The 22,356-nt window shown below is 44.0% G+C and overlaps 1 protein-coding gene across 1 annotated transcript in view; it reads right to left on the bottom strand.

Annotated features, from left to right (window-relative positions):
- The window catches only part of ADAMTS9 (ADAM metallopeptidase with thrombospondin type 1 motif 9), an 876,266-nt gene that overhangs the window by 660,540 nt on the left and 193,370 nt on the right, over positions 1–22,356 (bottom strand). The window contains exons 8-9 of the mRNA XM_085624697.1: positions 5,129–5,234; positions 1,597–1,743 (exon numbers count right to left, since the gene is read on the bottom strand). Of these exons, the coding sequence (XP_085480823.1) occupies positions 1,597–1,743; positions 5,129–5,234 (253 nt within the window). The remainder of the gene's footprint in view (positions 1–1,596; positions 1,744–5,128; positions 5,235–22,356) is intronic.

Here is a 22,356-nt window from a genome sequence, read left to right as displayed (position 1 = left end):
GTAGAAGCGTAGATGCTGGTGACTTTTGATCAAACACGACAGACGACGGAGTCGCAGTCCATACCTGCATATCCATGCAGGTAGATAGTGAAGGTGGTAACACTCGTGTCGACGGAACGAATCCTGACGTTACAGCCATTTTCGATGACGAGGCTGTTTTCGTCGACGAGATGGCATCCGTCGACGATGGGACAATCTTCGCCGACGACGGTGCCGACGACGAGGCAACCTTCGTCGACGGTGGTGCCGTCGACGAGGTCGTCTTCGTCGACGAGGTAGTCTTCGACGACGAGGGCGTCGACGCGTCCATCTTCGTCGACGGGGTTTTCTTCGTCGACGAGGTATTCTTCGTCGACGATGCAACAGTCAACGGTGCCACAATCTTCGTCGACGGAGTAGACGTCGACGAAGTAGTCGGCGGAGCCAGCTTCTTGATTCTTACCGTCGACGGAACGGAGACGAGAGATGACACTTCCCTCGTCGACGAGATGGGTTTTACACTCACCGAAACCAGCGTCGACGGCGATGAAGCTGATGACATTATCATTGTAGGTCTCGGCGACGAGAATGTAATCGTCGACGTTGAAATCGCGTCGACGATAATAACTGTCGACGCCACTGCCGTCGACGGCGCCGTCGACGACGGCAATCTCACCTGAGGTGATTTCTTGTCAGGAAAACTCTTAGCTGGCTGGGTTTTTCCTGTTTTCCCAGGGGGCGTAGAGGGCTTGGATCCTGAAGGTGGAGATGTCTTCTTAGATGAAGACGAAGACTGCCCCGAGCCCTTAACAGACTGGGCTCTCCTCGACACCTTTGCCCCAGTAGAAGAAGATTCTTCCTCAGCCACCCTTTTTCTGGACGAGATAGAGGATCCAGAGGCAGTTTCTATCTCTGATAAAGGAGCATCTTTATCCTTAAGCTTCTGTAGCCACAGAAGAAGGCGTCCCTCTCTATCTCTTAAGGTCTTTTGAGAGAAGGTACGGCAAATCTTGCACTCCTTCACCTCATGATCAGGATAGAAGCAATAGATGCAGTTTTTGTGAGGGTCTTCAGAAAAAAGCGTAAGCTTTCCGCAGGACTCACAAGATCTGAAGAGTGATTTCTTTGTAGTTGACATCCTAGAAGTTGTAGAAACAGCAGAAACTTGAAGAACTGAGCAGAGCTCAGGGAGACTCCCTTCACACGACGTGCGGTAGAAAATCTGACAGCCTGAGCCTCTGAGGAGAACATTCTGGTGGGTGCTGTCGCCTGATTGGCTGCAGTTTGGACTGAATATAATGACAGTGATAGTCATAGCTGTGGAAGTTTTTTCCCTTGTAGCTTAGGCTACTTTACTTCCTGGTTCAGGTTACCAAGGTTTTTCGTTTGGTATAGGCATAATTATTGCTTTTTTATGTACCGTGGGACTCCCACTCAGACGACGGGGAATGATTCAGGCATGTGAATCTATGAAAGACACCCCAAATACTGGAGAATATTCAATTGTCTTTAACATCCTAGGAATGGACAGACAACATGAGCTTTAAAATGTATCAATGTGAAATGTTTATATATTTGCATTATCAAAACATTTACATTTTGCTGCATTAGACTTACTCTAAAAATTCAGTGAGGTACTTCCTGCTACATTTTGTCCACATCCATGGGTTTGTGTTAAAGTCCAATCTTGGAGCCATCACAAACTGCTGATTTTTTCCGCCTTCTTCTTTGCACTTATTGCTATCATCATGAGGCATATTGAATCTGTTAAGCGACAAATAGTTGCAGATAGTCATACATTTCCTTCCAATAGTTTAAAACAAAGATTTAAGGATTGTCAGACAATGCCTGTTTATTCAGTGAAAGGAGGACTTCCGTTTTCACTCACACCACAAATATTTTCCAGAGTGTTAGTTATACATAGAAATTGCTCATTGAGTATTTATGTTATACTTGAAGTTGTAATGGTTCCAAAACCCTGATGGGTAGTAGTATGTTCCTCTCCTCTCCTCCCATGCCAAACAACCCATATTTGGTTACTATGAAAGCCCCAGATTTGTTTTAAACTGTTTAACACTATCACTTATTAGTTCAGGAGGTACAGGACATCACCAATATAATGAAATATCAATGCTTCTGAGACACTAAACAATATTGAATGCAGTTCTTCTTTGCATGCAAGCTTTCCCACTTACTCGCTTCACTCCAAATATGGTGAGGCAGTACATTCAGCAGTATGTACCACTCTACAAACACCAATAATAAAATATTCAACAGATTCGATCAGCAGTCTAGAAGAGTAGTTAAAAATGACTTCACTCCAGTATCCACCTTTTGCTAAGTGAGGTGGGGTTCTGGAATATTCTAAAACTCATCTTATTTCTCACTCCTAATATTTATAGAGGCTCTGTTTATTATATTAGCATTAAAATCGCCTACTAGATGTTGGGCTTGATTGTCACTAAGCAAAGTAGCTATAATTTCCTGCATAATCTTAACTAGATCCTTATCAAAAGTACACCCTGGTGGTTTACTGAGATTAAATAAAAGCCATATGTTTTTTCCAATGAGCGGAAACACTGTTCAAATGATCTTATGGGTTTCAAGTACTGACTCATAAATTCCAGACTATAATATTCCAAGGCATACTGATGCACGGTGAATGTCTAGAAATAGATTTACAAAGTCAATATGATGGGAGACAATTCTGATGTTGTCATGTTCTACTGTGCACATGGGAAAGAATCTACTACCCTTCACTATCGTGCCAGTAGCATCTACATCTAAAGCGTTATAAATGACATGGCAAACAAATTTAGGCACATTAGGTCTGAGATGACTTTGAGCCTTTCCTGCTCTTTGCGTACATAACCCTCAAGTATGAGAGTTTGAGCATTATTAGGAGTTCCATTTTTTCTTGTTCTTACTCTCATGTTATGATTACCTTGAATCTTAGTTTGTGTACTCTTTTTTTTCCCCTCGTTTTCTTCTTAAGATTCTTTCCTTGTTTTGAGTGTGATTTTTTTTTTATGGCCCAACTAAGCGTAAATGGTTGGTAGAGTACAATACAGGAAAAAGTGACTTTGAGGTAGCTTCTTGATTTTAGTTGGAAAGGAGTTTGAATGATCCGTCATTGATTCTTTCAATTATTGCTGCAGAGAGAATACATCTTCACCCAGTTTAATCAACCCTTCTTAAGTGGGTACTTTTTGGTAGGCCCAGGCCACAGATGTAAAATTAAAGTTAAGGGCAGGCACAAGCTGCTCTTCATTGGATGCTGTGATTGAAGTACACTTGGAGGGCTCATATGAACGTGCTCTATGGTCAAGGACCCTATATGGCCCTGGTTCTACTACTATTGATACCATAGGGGCAATTTAGTATAAAAGTGGAATACCAGTAACATTCCGTAGAAGCATTGGTGGAATTCAGGTGCTCACTTGGCCCCATTTTAAGGTAAGTAAAGCTTGAAAATTAAGAATGTTTTAGAATATTCTCTTCCGACCACAGTGAAGCTGCACTTACTGTAGTGGAACACTTCACTTTCCCAAGCGTTGAAAAGGTATAACAGTCTCTCTGATATGTTGCTTTCAGGCATATACACAAATATTGTATTTGCCCCATTACAGACATTTCAGTTAATAAAATCCATCAAGCAGAACATTACTTGTACCTAACTCAATGTAAAAGGGAAAACACACATAGATTCTAGTCCCAGTTACTTCTAGTATTCAGACTCCTTTGCAAGTTGTGGATACTAGCACTTCAGTGGTGAAACTGTATTGTGAGATTTTTACTAGCCCAGACTTTGATATTCACTTCTGTAATAAGGAGCGCAATCTCTGAGGTTACCTAATAACATTTTATGCACTTCACAGAGAATTTGCACTTACAAATAGCCATGACATAGATTTGTTACCTGAACATAGCTCCATAAAATCCTAATCAAACCTGACTAGAAATCAGCTGGACATGACACTTTATGGCATATTATTTTTACAACCTTAAATTTTACATTGTCTTAATTTTTATTTGTTTATAAAAGCTTGTTATGCTAAAATTTGTTAGTGGAGTGTGAGAATTAGTGTTATTTTATGCTTGGTATCAGCATGTGCTACATACAAGCCATAAATGCGACATGGCATTTCCTTATCATAGAGAACTGAATCTACAAGGCCTTATCTGTGAGCAGTTATCTCTTAATGCTAACGTGAATGTCATCTTCTCCTGAATTTCCAAGAGAAGACACACTTAATCATTGTAAAAACAAATCTTGAATTGGGCCCATAAAATGACCAAAATAGTGAGGGTCATTCTTACTAGTCACGCAGCCCATCGTTCTGGGAGTTAGTAGAGTCATGTCCTGGACAGAGCCCTTCAATAGATCCGGTCATACATCAGTTTGTAAAATAGCATACTACTGCTAGGCCCTAAAGCAATACAATAAAAAACCAACACAGATGACTGGAATCTGTTTCTGCATAAGCAACAGATACCTTATGATGATACAATTAGAGTGAAAGACAGTTGAGTAGTCTAAGTTCCACATTTGAGAAAGAGGTTGATGTCGAGAAGAAGTTGAGCCAAAAGGTAGAAAATCTGTAGTATTTGACCCCCTGTAATGATCTTTCGGAAATATCTAAAAAGCATTTGTGGTCCAATTCTAAGGAAATTTTCAGGAGTCCTCTTCTGAAATTGAGACAATCACAGTTCCCAGGAGTTATTCTGGAATTCCTCCCATGCAAAATGTTTGCATGTGTAAATGTAACGGCTGTACATTTATGGAACAGTAAATACATTAAAATTATACTTTAAACCGGCTATTTTATTTTTTTCTTCAAAGAGAAATATGTTCCCAACGGAGAAACCCCTACATTAACAAAGTTTTACGGTGGACCCTCTCAATTGCCACCGGGACAACAAATTCACCCCTGTCCTTGACAGAGCTAGTACTCCGACTGTATGCACTGGGAATCTACTGTACAAAAGCCGGTTGATCCACTTCTTTAAATTTTAAATCATGTGCTCCCAGTGCAATATGGACTAGAAACATTTTGGTAAATCCTTACAAATGAACTGTAATCTATTCATTCATCGATAGCAACAACAATGTATACGTTTTCGGTCAAAATATTTACATGAAACATACACATGGCCAAGTTCATGTGCGATTGTAAAAGCTGTACTTAATCCATTATCTTCACTAATTGAACAACTTCTGTATGCATCACAAACTGTGCCAAGTTCAGCCAAACCTGCAGAATGAAAAAGTGAATAATGTTATGTTCAAATGGGTAACATTTAAAAACAAAATATAAACACTAAACAAATAAAATAACTAGAAAGACTATTCGCTAAACACACAAATATATATATATTTAAAGAAAGAAAGCAACACACACCGAAAGTGATAGACAATACTCCTAGACTGATCACTGGATAGAACTCTTACAACACTAATCTGAGGAAGATACTACACAGACACTGGCCCTTAGTACGCAGTGATCCTATGATTGGACCAACGTGTACTAAGTTTCCACAACTCACTTTCAGGAGAGCGAAAGTATGCGCCAAGAACTAGTCTGCAACGCACCAGTACACAACAAAGGAGGAAATTGGCTTAAACCTCAGAGAGGTTTTCAGAAGTGCTCAAAGTGTAAGGCCTGCAAATACGGTGTAAACACTAGAACCATTCATCTTGCCCTTAGAAAAACCCCTTTTGAAATCAGGGGATGTTACTCATGTAAGACGGATTTCGCTGTATATGTCCTTCGCTGTACCTGCAACAAGATGTATGTGGGTAGTACGATACATCCCGTTCATGTCCGGATACTACAGCATCTAAGAGCCATCACGAATGATGACCCAGCGTATCCCGTAGCGAGACATATAAACTCACACCATGGGGGCAAGGCAGAGGAACTCTCCTATTTTGTGATCGACAGTATTGCCAAAAATATAAGGGAAGGAAATAGACAATTGTGCCTGAGGAGACTAGAATCCAGGTATATTATACTATTGGATTGCAAAATCCCTAATGGGATGAATGCTGATGAGGCCTTAAATGTACATCTTTAAATCAAATAACACAAGCCTCTTAACATTACTGAAATGCATTTTGCTGCTCCCGCTTTTTAATCCTATCCGCAGCATGTGGATCTCTCTCTTCTTTCATTAACATAATATATTCATTTTCGTTTGGCACACATCTTATCTTATTTTATTTTTCACTTTGGAATATTTGCATTTTTTACATATATATCTTTATTGATCAACGGTTATAAATTAATTTTTTTAATCATACTGGATATGAGTATACACTAAACTAACATAGGCCACACGATATGAATCACAAATGTCATATCTAACCTGCCCACTTGGGCTGTACTAGGAATACTGTGTATAAGCACCATTTATGTTATATGCATTCTGAACAATAGTGGAATCCATGGTAAAAGCAATCTTTCCATGTTTTCTTAAAAAAACGTAATTTAAAAATGCAAATTAAAAAACGCATTAGAGTAGTATTATATTGCTATTTTTGCGGTGATTTGTACATTCATACACTTGTATTGTAATTCGCTTGTGGTCCCATTCATCTCTAATATACTCACACCTATCTTTGTATCAACACATAATTCGCATTTATGTTGTGTATTTAACAACAGTCTAAAGTATGCCTCTTTAGTATGTTGAATTTTTTACATTTAGTTGGTGGGTGCGCTTTTTTTCTCAAACGCACTGACAAGTTGTATATGGTATTTCTTCCATTTCCTTTCTAAGGAGAGACGGTTGCTGTGACAACCGATGTACTTTGTGCCACGTACATGTAAATAGAAGTAACACTGAATAGAGACCAGATGTAGTGAACAAGGCAGTCTCATCCGTCGAAACGCGACTGGGCGACCCTATGGAATAAACATTTCTCTTTGACAAATTGTTCCACGGTGTCAGCGCCTGCTTTTGCATACCTGGAATCAGGATTGGTATTATATATATATATATATATATATATATATATATATATATATATATATATATATATATATAGAGAGAGAGAGAGAGAGAGAGAGAGAGAGAGAGAGAGAGAGAGAGAGAGACAGAGACAGAGACAGAGACAGAGACAGAGACAGAGACAGAGACAGAGACAGAGACAGAGACAGAGACAGAGACAGAGACAGAGACAGAGACAGAGACAGAGACAGAGACAGAGACAGAGACAGAGAGAGAGAGAGAGAATATTATATCATGCTATAGACTTATCAACGAGTAGGACTCTAGTTGGACTCTTTTAGGGCAATCCATACAGGGATGGTCACATAAAAGTACAATGGAGAACAAATGAAAGAAACATCAAGATAGTAATTTAACTCAAAACTATGTGAGGTAAAAGTACTATGTCGACCATTAAATAAAGTTGCTGTAACTGGATTTGGACAACAGCGCTGCAGGCAAAATGATGATTTAACCCTTTTGCTGCTAGGCTTTTCTCCTTAGAATGCCAAGCCCTTTTTTGGTTATTTGGGGTAGTTTGCACCTAGACATCCATAACCTTTTTTCCCCATGCAATGTATACATGCCAATTGTTTTTTTACCAGCATCCTGGAGATTCTAAAGTACCCAGGGTTTGTGGACTCCCCTGGAGGCGACCTAGAAAATTGTCATGCCGCGGGCCGTAAATCAACTCGAGATCACTCCCGCGCGACTGTGTGGTGGGTCGCAAATGGACCCGCAGCTCGCGCGCCCCCCCCCCCTCATAACTTCCAGGCACTCTGCAGAAACGAGCCACGACTGCCTCTTTAGCGTTCTGCATTGTACAGCGGAAAGACACACACATTCCCCTGAAACCTAGCGAGCCCTGCAAGTTGCCGTGGAAGGCCATTCTCAGCTTCGCTGGTAGGGTCAACTAGAGGCATTCTTCTCCTCGGGAGCCTTATTCTTGTCCTCTGTAGTTTTTCTTCTTCCAAGAATTCCTAAGAAAGGGTGTTGTCACCCCTACCCATTATGGAAGCGCTCCATGTATTCCTGTTAGTATTTCCCTATCCATCATGGTGGCTTACTACTTTCTCTATTTCTCTACATCACTTCCTGTCTTTGGGAATTTAAGGGCCAGAACTGTCTCTCTCTTTGTATTGGGACACTCTTCACTCCTGCTGGTGTGTCTTTGCTCCTACTGGGGTTTCTTCACTCTTGATGGTGTATTTTTTGCTCCTGCTGGTTTGTTATCGCCCACTTGTGATTCTTGCTCCTGTTCTTCTCTCCAGAACCTTCTTTCTACCGATTGTGGATATCCCTTACCTTGTCTGCAACATCTGAATCCTTTCTGCAAGCCCTGGGGTTATCATCTGTACCAGTTCTCTTGTACCTCCTGGGATTCTCCGGTCGCCATCATAGGTTTTTCCCTTCAGGTTTTTTAATTTTGGGGACTTCTTCTGGAGGTCACTGTCTGCTTAGGCATTCCATTGTCAGCAGCACAGTGGCTACCTGAAAGGGTTGACCCTACCTTAGGCAGACACGAATCATCAGAACCTGAACTTGTGGATCTTCTCATCATTCCAAGACCACAAAAAAATCTGTCCACAGAAGAACCTGACAGAAATAACCCAAAATATACATTTTAAGTTATTTGGGAAAAATTGAAAAAAAGTGCTCCGCAAAAAAGTATCAGCTTTTTTTTTCTCCAAAAAATGGCACCAACAAAAAGGATTGTTATGCTAAAGTCACCAGCTTCCAGGAACATGCAAAGCTGAACCAATACACATATTTTTACTACATAGCCTTGGCATTTTTATCAATAGGTGGCTCCTTTTTCATAATTTGTATGATTTCAACCTACTTCAAGGTGGAAACTGATGTGACACTCATGGGTGATCCCAGAAAGCTAACCTTTTCTAAAAAAGTACACAACGGCAGAGGAACATGGCGGCTGCGGGCTCGCTCCCTCCGGCATCTGATGGAGGCTGATGGAACCCTGGCTCAGATGAATGTTTAGCTACCTGATCTGATTTCTTTGATTCCCTCGTTCTGTTTGCGTCTTCTTTGTTCTGTTGTCCTTTTCGTGGCACTGTTTGGCGTTCTTGTTTCCCCCGGTGATGCGAGGGGGTTTGCCCGTATTGCGAGACGATTCCCCTGTGGCTGCTTTCAACGCTCTGGGTTTGCCGGGTGTGGGCGGAGCAGGTGCCGGAGAGCCGCACTGGAGGTGGAAAGCCGCAGCGTTCAAACGAAGACGTAGCAGTCTCCATTCCTTGCTGCTGCGGTGCAATGGGAGAAGAGTGCCCCATTCAGAGTGCGACTCCCTGGGTTCAGGGCAGGTAGGGGGGGCCCGGTCCTGGCATAAAGCTTTGACTACAGTCCCCAACGGTGTGAGTTATTTATTTAGGGACCAACTGGCTGGTGGGTCGGTTTGTGAAACTCAGACAGATAAAGAGAAGACTCAATATTTCAGTGTTAGCAGGAGCAGGAGTGCAGAGGGGGGGTACGGGTGTTTCATTGACCGTATGGAGAAGAGTGCTAAGACTCAAGAGGGTTTATCCCCCCTAAAGTGAATAGATATACATTGCGTGCAAGGGCAGCTTATTTGACAGCTAATAAGGTGATAACCCATTCTGTTTTGCCCCAACGGGTATCCCCCCCTGTAGTAGTAGCTGAGGTTAGAGCTTTTGTACCAGGGCAGTGCAAGCAAGGGGCAGGGACTCCTGGGTCTGCTGGCTGTGTAACCCCAGATAAAGCTAAATTACAAAAGGGTAAGACGAAACTACGAGACAAAAAAAAAATCTGTAATAAAATCAAAAATTACTCCATCTTTGAAAACCTTCTACCAGGTTTTGTCACACTCTTCAGCAACCAAATCGTCCCAGTCGTCATCTATGTTAGCCAATAAAAGCATGCTTAATTTTACGTCTGGGACTATTTCACCTCATTCACCAGTTTCCATGCTACCCTCGACTTTCACTTACACTCCTTCGTCTTCGTCTTTGGGGTTAAATGAGAAGATGATCGGGAGAAGAGCTTGCAGAATTAAAGCAAGACAAAATCTCCCAGCATTTAGAATCCGTTGAGGCCACGGACGTAGAACCGGAAGTCCACCCAGAGATCAGTCTTACTAACAGATAGTCAGTGCTGGGGCAAGACTTTGATCAAGATCGGGGCCAAGTGCAGGGAAAGAGTCGTGCGGAGCAAGATCCTCTGCAGAAGCATCGGTCGGAGTATGAAGTGGATCACGATCTTGTAAGAGTGGCGCGGACGGAAGATGGGGGGGGGGGGGGGGGGCTGGCCTTTGTCGACCCAAATCCAAATCCATCAACGTCAAATACACACCCCTTATCAGATCTACTTTTGGCCATAAAGGAACAGATGGTATGTAGATTTACAGTTTCTGAGACGAACCAAGCAGAATTGGCTAATAGGTTTTCTGTCTCAGAAGCAAACCAGGCTGCAATTCGGACATCCTGTGAGGTCCTTGCTAAAAAACTAGAGGAAGTCACAGCAAGGACTGAGGCAATTGAAGAAGAAATTCTGAAATTGAAAGACTCGATAGACACTACCACTTCCCATTTGGAGAAACTTTCCTCCCAGAACAAAGAACTGAGGGATGACCTGGAACGATTAGAGAACCATTCAAGGAAAAATAACCTGAAGTTTCTGAATGTCCTGGAAGCTGTGGCGGGGGAGGATATAATGGGGTTCCTGATTACTTTATTGAAGGGCACAGTCCTTAAGAGCCATCCAAATATCAATCTTAACTTTGAAATCCAAAGAGTTCACAGGGACCCCTTTAAAAGAAATTTGGGAAGGCAGAAACCCCGTAAAATACTGGTACAGCGTGGGGAGCAGAATAGGGGATAAATTGATAAAAAATATTCCTCATCACACCTGTTTAATAACGACCATTTCCAAAACTTAGTAAAAGACATCCTAGCCTATGATAGGTAGCATGAAAGGGGGCCGTAAGATCCATTTTATTTCTTGGAATTTGAATGGTTTGAGGTGTCCGCGCAGGCAAAGGCTGATCCTAAAGTATTTAGAGTTTCCACCAGCACTGGTCTGTCTGTTGCAGGAAACCCATTTGAATCCAAATGAGTTACAGATGGTTTTTTCTAAAATTCCTTGGATACAGTGTTTTTGTTCCTCACAGTAATCAATAAGCAGTCGTGGGGTTACAATAGTAGTAAAGAAGGGGGTCCCCTGTAGGATCAAGTCAGTTCAAACAGACCAATCAGGTAGATTGATTATAGCTCTTCTGGACTTTGAGGGGACAGAAATGACCTGTTCATCTTTCTATGGAATACGGATGACCCGGCCTTTTTAGTTAAACTACAAGAAAGTTTGATTATGGTAAACCCTCCCTTGGTAATAGGAGGTGATTTTAATTTAATGTCAGGCTCGACCTAGTCAAAGATAGATCTAATCTGAGTCATACAATAGGGACCCCGAAATCACGTAGGGTTATGAAAAACCTAATATCTAATATAAATCTAGTAGATCTTTGGAGGTCCAAGATGGGCGATGTTCAAGGTTTTACCTTTCACTGTAAAAAGTATCATCATTCCTCAAGGATAGATTATGTATTGGTTAATAGCTCTTGATAATTTTATTAACATATCGATCTTGCCGAGCCATTTATCTGATCACGCTCCTCTCTTATTGTTATACTCTATGGGTGGTAAGTTCCCCCAATCAAGGACGACGTTGAATAGAGCAATGTTATCAGATCTAGGAATTGCTCAGTCCATTAGTAAATCCTCTCTTGAATTTTTTACCATTAATCTAGGATCTACTTCAATAGATCTTGTATGGGACGCCTATACGTCTAATCTGAGAGGTACGTTACATGCCCTAATGAGTTCCAAGAACCGAATAAAGACTCAGAAATTACAGGCCCTTGAGAGCAAGATATCCGCTTTAGAACTGGAAAGGAGTAGCACAAACCCTGATGATTTAGGAAAATTAAAGCTGATAGGAAGAAATCTGGAGGAGGCTAGGCAGACGTTAGGTCCTTTTTAGATCTGAGATGTAAGGCCCAATGGCAAGTTAGAAATATGGAAATTTTCGAGTATGTGGCAAAGCAGGGGTCCTACTGGCTTGGAAGGCGAGGTTGGATCGGGCAAAAAATAATATCAATGAACTTATCATGGATGCCAACGGGAATAAATCTAGTAAGCCGGAAGAGATGCAAAAATGCCTCTTATCTCTTTTATCGGATCTAGACCCATCCCAGGACCAGATATTCTCCTGGCTAAGGGATAAGTCCTTACCAGCTCTAACTGAAACCTCCAAGGATATGTTAGATGCACCCATAACTATGGAGGAGATTAGGACTCAAATAAAAAGATCGAAAAATAAAAAAGATGCTGGTTTTGATGCCCTCCCCAACTAAATATATAAGCTGCTACTTGATGAACTTTTACCGGTGCTTCATATATTATTTAATTCAGTTTATTGTTCTAATAGGGTGATGCCTAGATCTTGGAAGGAGGCCACAATAGTTTTAATATTAAAGTCAGGAAAGGATCCCATGGTGGCCGATTCCTACCGTCCAATCTCCCTGCTGAACGCCGATTATAAGATCTTTATGGGTGTTCTAGCAGGGAGATTGGCGAAACTGGCACCTAGTTTAATTAATTCCGATCAGAAAGGTTTTATGTTGGGGAGGGCAATCCAGGAACAAACCCAATTATTGATCGGGAATATTGACCTGGCGGAGATAAGAGCGGATCCCTTGGCAGTAGTGGCCTTGGATGCTGCTAAGGCCTTCGACCGGGTCTGTTGGAGGTACCTTTGGGGGGTGTTAGAGGTCATGGGTATGGGTCCTGTCTTTGTGCAGACTTTAAAGCACTGTTACTTGGGTGCATCGGCGAAAATTCTCTTGAACGGTTCCCGGACTTCAAGCTTTGATATTCAGAGAGTAACAAAGCAGGGCTGTCCCCTGTCCCCCTCTTGTTTAACATGAATATCGAGCCCTTAGCCCAAACTATCAGACTGGATAACACTATTATTCCGTTTAAATCATTAAATTATTAGTGCAAATTAGCATTATATGCGGTTGACGTGATAATGTATACTAGTGATCCAGAGCTGGTTATTCCACAACTTGAATATAGGCTGAAGGAATTTGGTTTGATCTCAGGGTACCTCGCCAATTAGGCAAAAACTGAAGTAATGTGCTGGAATACTCCTTACAGAGGTGGCCCCACCAGTAAAGAATTTAGATACCTAGGCATCAAAACCGTTAAAGACCTGTGCAAAATTCCCCTGATAAATTTGGGGGAAATTTAAAAAGAGATTGATTATCTTTTTGCTAAATGGAAAAAACTCCCTTTGACCATCTACGGGAGGGTAAATCCTGTGAAAGAACAAATGTTACTTACCTGTAAACTGTGGTTCTCCAGTATTGGTGTCTTTCATAGATTCACATGCTTGAATATTCCCCGTCGTCGAAGTGGGAGTCCCACGGTATATATAAAAAGCAATAAGTATCATGTATATATACATATACACATACCTAACCACATAAGAGTATATACATACCCAAATAAACATATATATATATAGTTCAAATAACATATCAAGTTAAAAATACCATAGGATAGCATTGAGACATAGGAAAGCATTGAGAAAAAGAATCACTTTGCTAACATATCACTGTCACTTTATAGTCCAAACTCCAGCCAATCAGGCGCTAGCACCCTCTAGAACCTTCTCCTCAGAGGCTCAGGCCCTCAGATTTTCGAGCACGAGAGTGACCATAGAGCCGAAAGAGGAGAAGAGAGCCTCTGAGGGGAGGAGGGTGGGTCGCATGTGAATCTATGAAAGACACCAATACTGGAGAACCACAGTTTACAGGTAAGTAACATTTGTTCTTCTCCAGTATTTGGGGTGTCTTTCATAGATTCACATGCTTGAATAGAATAGTAAGCAGTAAACAGTATTCGGCTGACCAAGCCGTATTGATATTGCATGTAATACAAACAATGTATTTAAAGCGCAATAATAATAATAATACCCCAGGAGGAGGGAAGTAGCAGAGGCTCACCTTATTTAAACAGATTTCGTAGAACTGCCTGTCCCACAGCCGTGTCTGCTTCGTTAATGGATTCCAGACAGTAGTGCTTCGTAAACGTGTGCCTGCTGGACCACGTAGCTGCCCGGCATATTTGATGGATGGGCACACCAGCGAACAGGGCAGTGGAAGATGACATAGCCCTCGTTGAATGGGCTCTCACTCCCGAAGACAGAGGCTTACCAGCCTTTTGATGGCAAAAAGAGATTGCTGATGAAACCCAACGGGCAATAGTAGGTTTGGTGACAGATTGTCCTTTGCAAGCATGCCCGTAGGCCACAAACAGCTGGTCAGATTTGCGAAAGGACTGAGTCCTGCTAATGTAGAATTTTAGACATCTCTTCAAGTCCAGAGAGTGTAAGCTTTGCTCCGCCGGGGTTTGTGGATGCGGGAAAAAAGTCTTTAAGAGCACTGGTTCGTTAAGATGGAAATCGGATGGCACTTTAGGTATAAAAACCGGATTAGTGCGGAGGATGACACAATCCGATCTGAATTGAAGGAACGGTGGCTTTATAGTAAAGGCGTGAATGTCACTGACTCTGCGGGAAGAGGTCAGAGCAAGGAGGAGGGCCACCTTCCAAGTTAGAAATTTGACATCCGCAGAGTGGATGGGTTCGAAGGGCGCCTTCATGAGTTGAGCCAGCACGATGTTCAGGCGCCACGTGGGTGGAGGACGCCGAATGGGCGGGAACATGCGGAAGAGACCCTTGAAAAATTGTTGCATGACTCTGGATGAATAGAGAGAGGACGATCCGTCTTGTCGGAAGCGAGATATTGCCGCTAGAAAAACCTTTAAGGTAGAGTGCGATAATCCAGACTGCGCTAGTTGTAGGAAGAACGGCAGAATGTGTTCTGGGGGAGCGTGCACAGGATGAATGTGGGCGGAAGCACACCAAAGACAAAATCGCTTCCATTTGAGTTTATACGTTTTCACTGTGGATGGAGCTCTTGCCTTCGCTAACACCTCCCTGCAGGCTGGAGGAATGTTCAAATGAGCAAATTCAAGGTGCTCAGGTTCCAAGCCGACAAGCTGAGAGATCTGGGATTCGGATGGCATATCCGACCATCGTTCATTGTCAAGAGATCCGGCTTCAGGTGGAGAAGGATGGGCTCGCTTTGGGATAGGAGAAGCAACTCCGAAAACCATGCTTGCCGAGGCCAGCGTGGAGCTATTAGAAGAACATGGCACGGTTGTTGTCTCATCTTCCGCAGCACTCGCGGGATCAACGGAATCGGCGGAAAAGCGTACGCAAATATCCCGTACCAATTGATCGAAAGGGCATTTCCGCACGACCCTTGGTGGGGAAACCAGCTTGCGTAGGTCTGGCATTTTGCATTCTGCGGGGTTGCGAAGAGGTCGATTGTCGGGTGACCCCAAAGGTTGAAGACAAATTCCAGCGTCGGTTGATGTAACTCCCACTCGTGGGTTGGTGATGCTGACCGACTGAGTGCATCCGCCAGAGTATTGGAAATGCCGGGCAGATGAATTGCTTGTAACGTCATCTGATGGAGTATGGCCCAATTCCAAATCCTCTGCGCCAGACGGGAGAGCAGGGGAGATCTTGTCCCGCCCTGTTTGTTCAGGTAGTGCATGCACGTGGTGTTGTCCGTCTGAATGAGGACTGACCTCCCTTGGAATTGTAGGCGGAAGGATTTCAACGCCAAGAAAATGGCCATCAGTTCCAGTCTGTTGATGTGCCAGCAACGTTGAGCCGCTGTCCATAGGCCCTTGACGGATAGATCTTGAAAGTGTGCGCCCCAACCCTCCATGGATGCGTCCGTGGTAAGGACGAGATCTGGGGTTGACGACAGAAAGGATGTTCCTGCTGCGATGTTGGCAGGACGAGTCCACCAATGCAGCGCTTGAGCCATGCGGGGCGACACCACGACCTGATCGTTGAAGGAGCCTGAAACCTGGCGCCACTGGTTGTCTAACTCCTCTTGGATGATGCGACTTTTTAGTCTGCAGAGAGGGATCAAAGCGATGCATGAGGACGCCATTCCCAGAAAGGATTTTAATATGCGGACTGAAACTGACTGCTTTGCTGCGATGGAGCTCGCAAGCTGTAGAATCCGTTCTTGACGCTCTGCTGAAGCGAAGGCCATGGCTGTGCTCGTATTGATACAAGCGCCGAGAAAAGTCTTGCACGTAGTCGGTGCGAGTTGAGATTTCTGTACATTGACCGACAACCCCAGGGACTGGAACAGATCGAGACAGCGCTGGGTATCGAGGGCCGCCTGGTGGGAGGATTGAGCTTTGATGAGGCAATCGTCCAGGTAGGGGTATATCTGAATACCCTCTTGTCGTAAGTGAGCCACCACCGGGGCCAGGAATTTTGTAAAGACCCGCGGGGCTGAGCAGAGTCCGAAGGGTAGGACTTTGAATTGGTAGTCCCTGTGGCCCACTCGAAACCGCAGGTATTTCCTGTGACGTGGCAGAATGGGCACATGGAAATATGCGTCCTGCAGATCGATCGTTGTCATGTAGTCCTGTTGAGCAAAGAATTGGAGGATGTCCTTCAATGTGAGCATCCGAAAGGACTGAGTCTTGAGAAATTTGTTGAGCAATCTGAGATCGAGGATGGGACGCCATTCCCCTGATTTCTTTAGTATGAGGAAAAAACGGGAATAGAATCCCAACCCTCTCTGATATTTCGGAACCACTTCGATGGCACCCTTGTTCAACATTATTTGGATTTGTTTGAAAAGCTCTCTTAGATGGGCGGGTGGTGGCCCGGATGGAGGTGTGCGTGGAGGAACCTTCACAAACTCTAGGGCGTGGCCCCTTGAAATAATATCCAGGACCCAGCGGTCCGAAGTGATTAATGACCAGGTTGAAAAGAACTGGGAGATTTTTCCTCCAACAAGAACTTGAGGACAACTGGGAAAAGGAAGTTCTTTCCGTACAGAGTCACTGCTTCTTGGTTGAATTTCCTCTATAATTCGACTTTCCTCTGTATGACTTGTTAGTTTGCTGTCTGTAGGACTGCTGCGGTTGTGAATAGTACCGCTGTTGCCCTTGATTGTACGAGCGGTATTGGGACGAGGAGCCACGAAAGGATGATGTTGAGGAGGTGCCGCGGCCGCGCGCACCTCGAAAGGGCTGCTTCTTAAACTGTAGAGTGCCGAGGGAACGAGCCGTATCCGTATCCTTTTTAATGGTCTGCAAGGCATCTTCTACATGCTGGCCGAATAATGACTCCCCGTCATATGGCATGTCCAAAATCTTAGCCTGGACCTCTTGCCGAAAAGAGGTTGATCGAAGCCAGCCCTGTCTTCTTAGGACGGCTGCTCCCGCCAATTGGCGAAAACCGGTGGATGCGATGTCAACAGAGCAGTCAATGATCTCGGATGACGCCCTCTCTCCCTCTTGTAGGATCTTCTGAGCTTCCGCTCTTGAATCCTCCGGTATAAGCTTGACCAATGCAGCCATGTCCGACCACATCTGTCTATCATAACGGCCGAGGATAGCCAAGGAATTTGCAGCTCGTACCGTTGTTGACGCCATGGTTGAAAACTTCTTGCCTATGGCATCCAGGCGGCGGCCGTCGCGGTCCGGAGGCGCCGACATTGGAGATGATGGGTTCTTGGAGCGGCGCTGTGCCGCTTGTGTGATCACTGAGTCCGGCTTAGGTTGAGACACCAAGCAGGCTGGGGAAGAATCCGGAGCTTTATATTTTTTCTCCAGGCGTGGGAGCACCGCCGGGATAGAATTAGGTGTCTTCATTAATTTTAAGCCTTCATTCCATATGAAGTCTATGATTGGCACCGCTCGTACTTGTTTCTGAGGCTGGGATTTGAAGTCATATAAGAAACAGTCCTCTTCCCTAACCACCATGGGAAGGTGAAAGCGTTGTGCTGCTCTCTCCATCAGCTGATGGAACCCTGTTATGTCGACAGGTGGCGAGTTGACTGGTGACCTTGGCGGTGATGCGGGCGAATTGATTTGGTAATCATCCCAGTCCGCCATAGAATCGTCCTCTGGGAGTTCGCCCTCTTCCGTATCCGGATTGTCCATATTATCATCTTCTGCATTGGAAGGCAGTGCAGGTGTTGTGGGCATGGGTATTGTTGGCAAGATAGGATGAGGTGGAACCTCAGATGGCGCATCACGTGGAGTATTTTGAGGGGACGCTGGAAAACGACGATTATAGTCTTCCAACATATATTGAAGGTTGGAAACAAGCTGCACAGGAAGCTGCATCATAGGAACCGGAGCAGAGGGATCTTGTTCTTCTTCCTGTTCATAATAATCATCCTCCTCAGACTCTTGGCACTTTATATGGAGCTCCGAAGGACTATGAGCATCCCGAAAAAGAGACTGATCGCCCTCATCCGAATCGTCCTCATCCCCTGAGGGAAATAGTTGACGAGGTGGCCGTGGTCCAGGTGGTAACATAACTGGGTCTATCATGGCCTTACGACGTACCATCAAGCAGCTGTCCTCAGACCCCGTTGCTGGGGTTGACATTGGCACCAATGACATTGTCACAAAATTTGACTCTACCGTCGTCGAGGCGACCGTCGACGAAGCAATCGTCGACGGAACTACCGTCGACGGGACTGTCGTCGCCGGGGTGACTGCCGTCGACGGGGTGACTTTCGTCGACGGTGTGGCTGTCGTCGACGAGGATTTCGTCGACGAGGCTGTCGTCGACGGGGCTGTCGTCGACGGGGCTGTCGTCGACGGGGCTGTCGTCGACGAGGAAGATTTCCTCTTCTTCTTCTTATCCGTCGTCGACGGAGTTGTAGACGTCGACGGAAGCGCCAGCTTCCCAGTCGTCGACGAAGAAGTGAGTGGTATCGTCGACGAGACGGTTCTAAGAGACACACATACCACCGTCGACGGAGAAGACGTCGACGAAGTCATTGTCGTCGACGAAGGATATCTGCTCGATACCGTCGTCACCGTCGTCGACGAGGCTGATGAAGTAGCCGATCTCGTCGACGGAGGGGCCGTCGACGGGCCCGTCGACGGTTTTGAAAGTTTCTGACTGGAAACATGTGCTGACGGAGTCAAAGACGCCTGAGAGCTACGTCTCGGGGGCGCAGACGTGGAGACAGAGACTTTGCCTGTAGACACTTCCTCAAGGTGAAGTCTCTTCTTTTTCAGAAAAGGGGATGGCAAGTCCTGGACACTTCCACGCTTTGAGGAGACTCCTGTCTTGACAGAGGCTACACTTTCCACCTCAGAAAGGGGGTTGTCTGTGTCCTTTAGTTTTTGAAGCCATATCAAAAGGCGACCTTCTCTATCTTTCAATGTTTTTTGAGAGAAAGTTCTGCAGATCTTACAGTTGGCCACCTTATGATCAGGATACAGACAATAAATACATTTCTCATGGGGATCCTCAGAGAAAAGTCTTGACTTTCCGCAAGATGAACAAGGACGTAAAAGAGATTTCTTACTTGCAGACATGATGAGAGATAAAAAACCTCAAACCAGATGAAGAACTGAGCAGAGCTCAGGGAGACTCCCTTCACACGACGTGCGGTAGAAAATCTGAGGGCCTGAGCCTCTGAGGAGAAGGTTCTAGAGGGTGCTAGCGCCTGATTGGCTGGAGTTTGGACTATAAAGTGACAGTGATATGTTAGCAAAGTGATTCTTTTTCTCAATGCTTTCCTATGTCTCAATGCTATCCTATGGTATTTTTAACTTGATATGTTATTTGAACTATATATATATATGTTTATTTGGGTATGTATATACTCTTATGTGGTTAGGTATGTGTATATGTATATATACATGATACTTATTGCTTTTTATATATACCGTGGGACTCCCACTTCGACGACGGGGAATATTCAAGCATGTGAATCTATGAAAGACACCCCAAATACTGGAGAAATGTCTGTTTTACCAAAATTGACGTACATTTTCAAGGCAATCCCTTTAACTTTTCCTCCAAAGAGCATAAGTAAAATTCAGGGGAAAATCGGTAGTTTTATATGGGGCCAAAAAAGTGCTAGGATGTCATGGAAAAAACTGAGAAGGAAGCTTTTAAAAGGTGGGTTGGCCCTCCCGGAAGTTAATTGGTATTTGATGGCTTTCCAATTCAAGGGCATTAGGATGCTGTTGACTACCCCAGAGGAAATTAAGTGGGGTAGAGTGCTGGGGGAAATGGTACTGGCTGATGGAGGTAGCGGACAAGGAGGGTTTCTATATAAATTTGGGGCCCCATGGTTTTTTAAACAGGTTCACCTTAAAGTTCTCAAGACAGCTTTGACTACTTGGTATAAAATCAGGCGCATTTGGGGTATAGGTTACTTTTCTGTTTTTGCCCCCATTTGGGATTCTCCAGGGACCCCTCCTTGTCTGTGTGATAGCCTGGCCACCCCGATTAAAAGTGCCGGTCTGGCGATGTGGTCGGACTTGGTGGATTCAGATGGAATTCTCCCATGTGAGGTTTTACAAGCAAAGATAGGCCCCAGATTTTCCAGGTTTATGTTTCTCCAATTAAGATCGTGGTATGAGACAGAAGCGCCCGAAATCATTGGGAACGGAGACCTTGAATTGTTATTTCAAGACACTCGGCCTAAAAAGAAAGAAATATCTCTCTGGTATACAAGATTCTTAGAAGCAGAGGAATTAGAGGCCCCCTCCCCAGTATCAGTTTGGAATCAAACATTACTTGCCAACGGTATACAAGAATACTATGAACCATCACTCAAGCTACTTTATAAATATATAAACGCCTGCCAGTTGGAAGAAAAATCATTTTTTTGTGATTAATATGCTTTATTATACCCCGGCCAAGATAGCTAAATTCGCCCCGGCATCGGCGCTAAGCTGTACTAGATGTAAACTCGCCAACGCCGATGATATTCACATTTTTTTTTAATGCCCGGAGTTAACCCCTTTATGGAAAAATGTGGGAGATACCTTAACATCTATTTTTGAAACCAACTTAGAGATAGACCTCCACTTGGTGATTTTTTGGTAAGAACGACTCTACCAGTGGGGTTCTCACACAGATCCAAATGGGCTTGTTGTTAAATTTGGTGTTATTGGCGAGGAGAGAGATCTGCATAAGATGGAAGGCTATAATTCCTCCGGGGAGGAAAGAATGGTTTAAAGCCGCCTTTAACATGGTACGCTTAGAACAAGACGATAGAGAGGAAAACCCATTAAACATTTGGTTCCCATTGTTAAGTTGGGGTCGGCGCTTTCGCCTGATAAATGGCTAAATATAGGTCTTCCTTCCGGGTCCTATGATTACACCAGACCTCAAAAACGTGAGGAAGACCCGGTAGGCCCAGACGGATGCAGTTAGCCGAAGGGCGCCCCACAATAAATGTAAAGTCGGCTTGTCAAAGCAAATCTGCTAATGTCTTTGGTGAGATGAGGACAGGAAAAAAAAAAGTACACAAAATTCTGAATTTAGCAAGGGTTCATTTGTGTAGATCTCTCAAGGTTTTTCGAGAGAAACTAACTGCTGGAATAACAAATATTGAAAATGAGTGAGGAAAAAATTTGAATTTGTAACTTCTTGTCACAAAGGCCTAAAATGACATATTTTCCCTGCATTTCTGTGACATAAATTTCTGGAACATGTAAAAACCACAAAATTCTGACCACCGAGTGTTTGAATCAAACAAGGGTCAATGGGAGTGATTCTCATTGACCCAGGTTAGATTTGGTCCAAGGTGCAGGAGGTCTCTGACAGACAGCCCAGTGATGTTAACTGGGATTGCAGGTTCCCCTGCAATGCTGGCATGTGGCCTTTTGCACAAGTGAGGAGGTGGATGCACAAGGTTAGATGCCCAGGAAGCCCAAGAATCATGCTCAACAAGTCCCAGGATTCATCCCGAAACTTCAGGATCTTATCCCTAATGTGTCTGACTTGCTGCAAATGTAGAAAGGTATTAAACACCACTGTATCTATGATAGTCCCTGTAACCATTACCTTCTGCACAGGAGTCACGTGGAACTTAGTTGCGCTGATGGAAAACTCAATGTATTACTGAAGAGTTACTGTTGTCTTTAGGTTGTTAGCAACTTGACTTCGGAGAGATCATCTTGAACAGCCAGGTACAGGAATACATCTTTCCCTGACTTGAAAAATGAACTGCCACCACTGCCACCACCTTTGTAAACACCTGAAAGGTCAAGATGGGGCCTAAGGGTAAGATGGCGAACCGCAGGTAGTGGAACTGAAGGATGGTCGCATGAAAGTATGCATCCTGCAAGTTCAAGGATACTACCAACAGCTCCGGGTACAAGACAAAAAGAATATAAGCTTGAGTGGCCATTTTTAAGTTGTTGTTCCATCACCTCACCTTGCTCTTGTTCTGGCACCCTCTCAATGGCTTCTCTGGCC

Source organism: Triturus cristatus, chromosome 9, assembly GCF_964204655.1.
Source record: "Triturus cristatus chromosome 9, aTriCri1.1, whole genome shotgun sequence".
In the NCBI taxonomy this organism is placed as follows: domain Eukaryota; kingdom Metazoa; phylum Chordata; class Amphibia; order Caudata; family Salamandridae; genus Triturus; species Triturus cristatus.
Note: the sequence above shows the minus strand (reverse complement) of the source record. Positions and strands in the feature narration are given on the sequence as shown.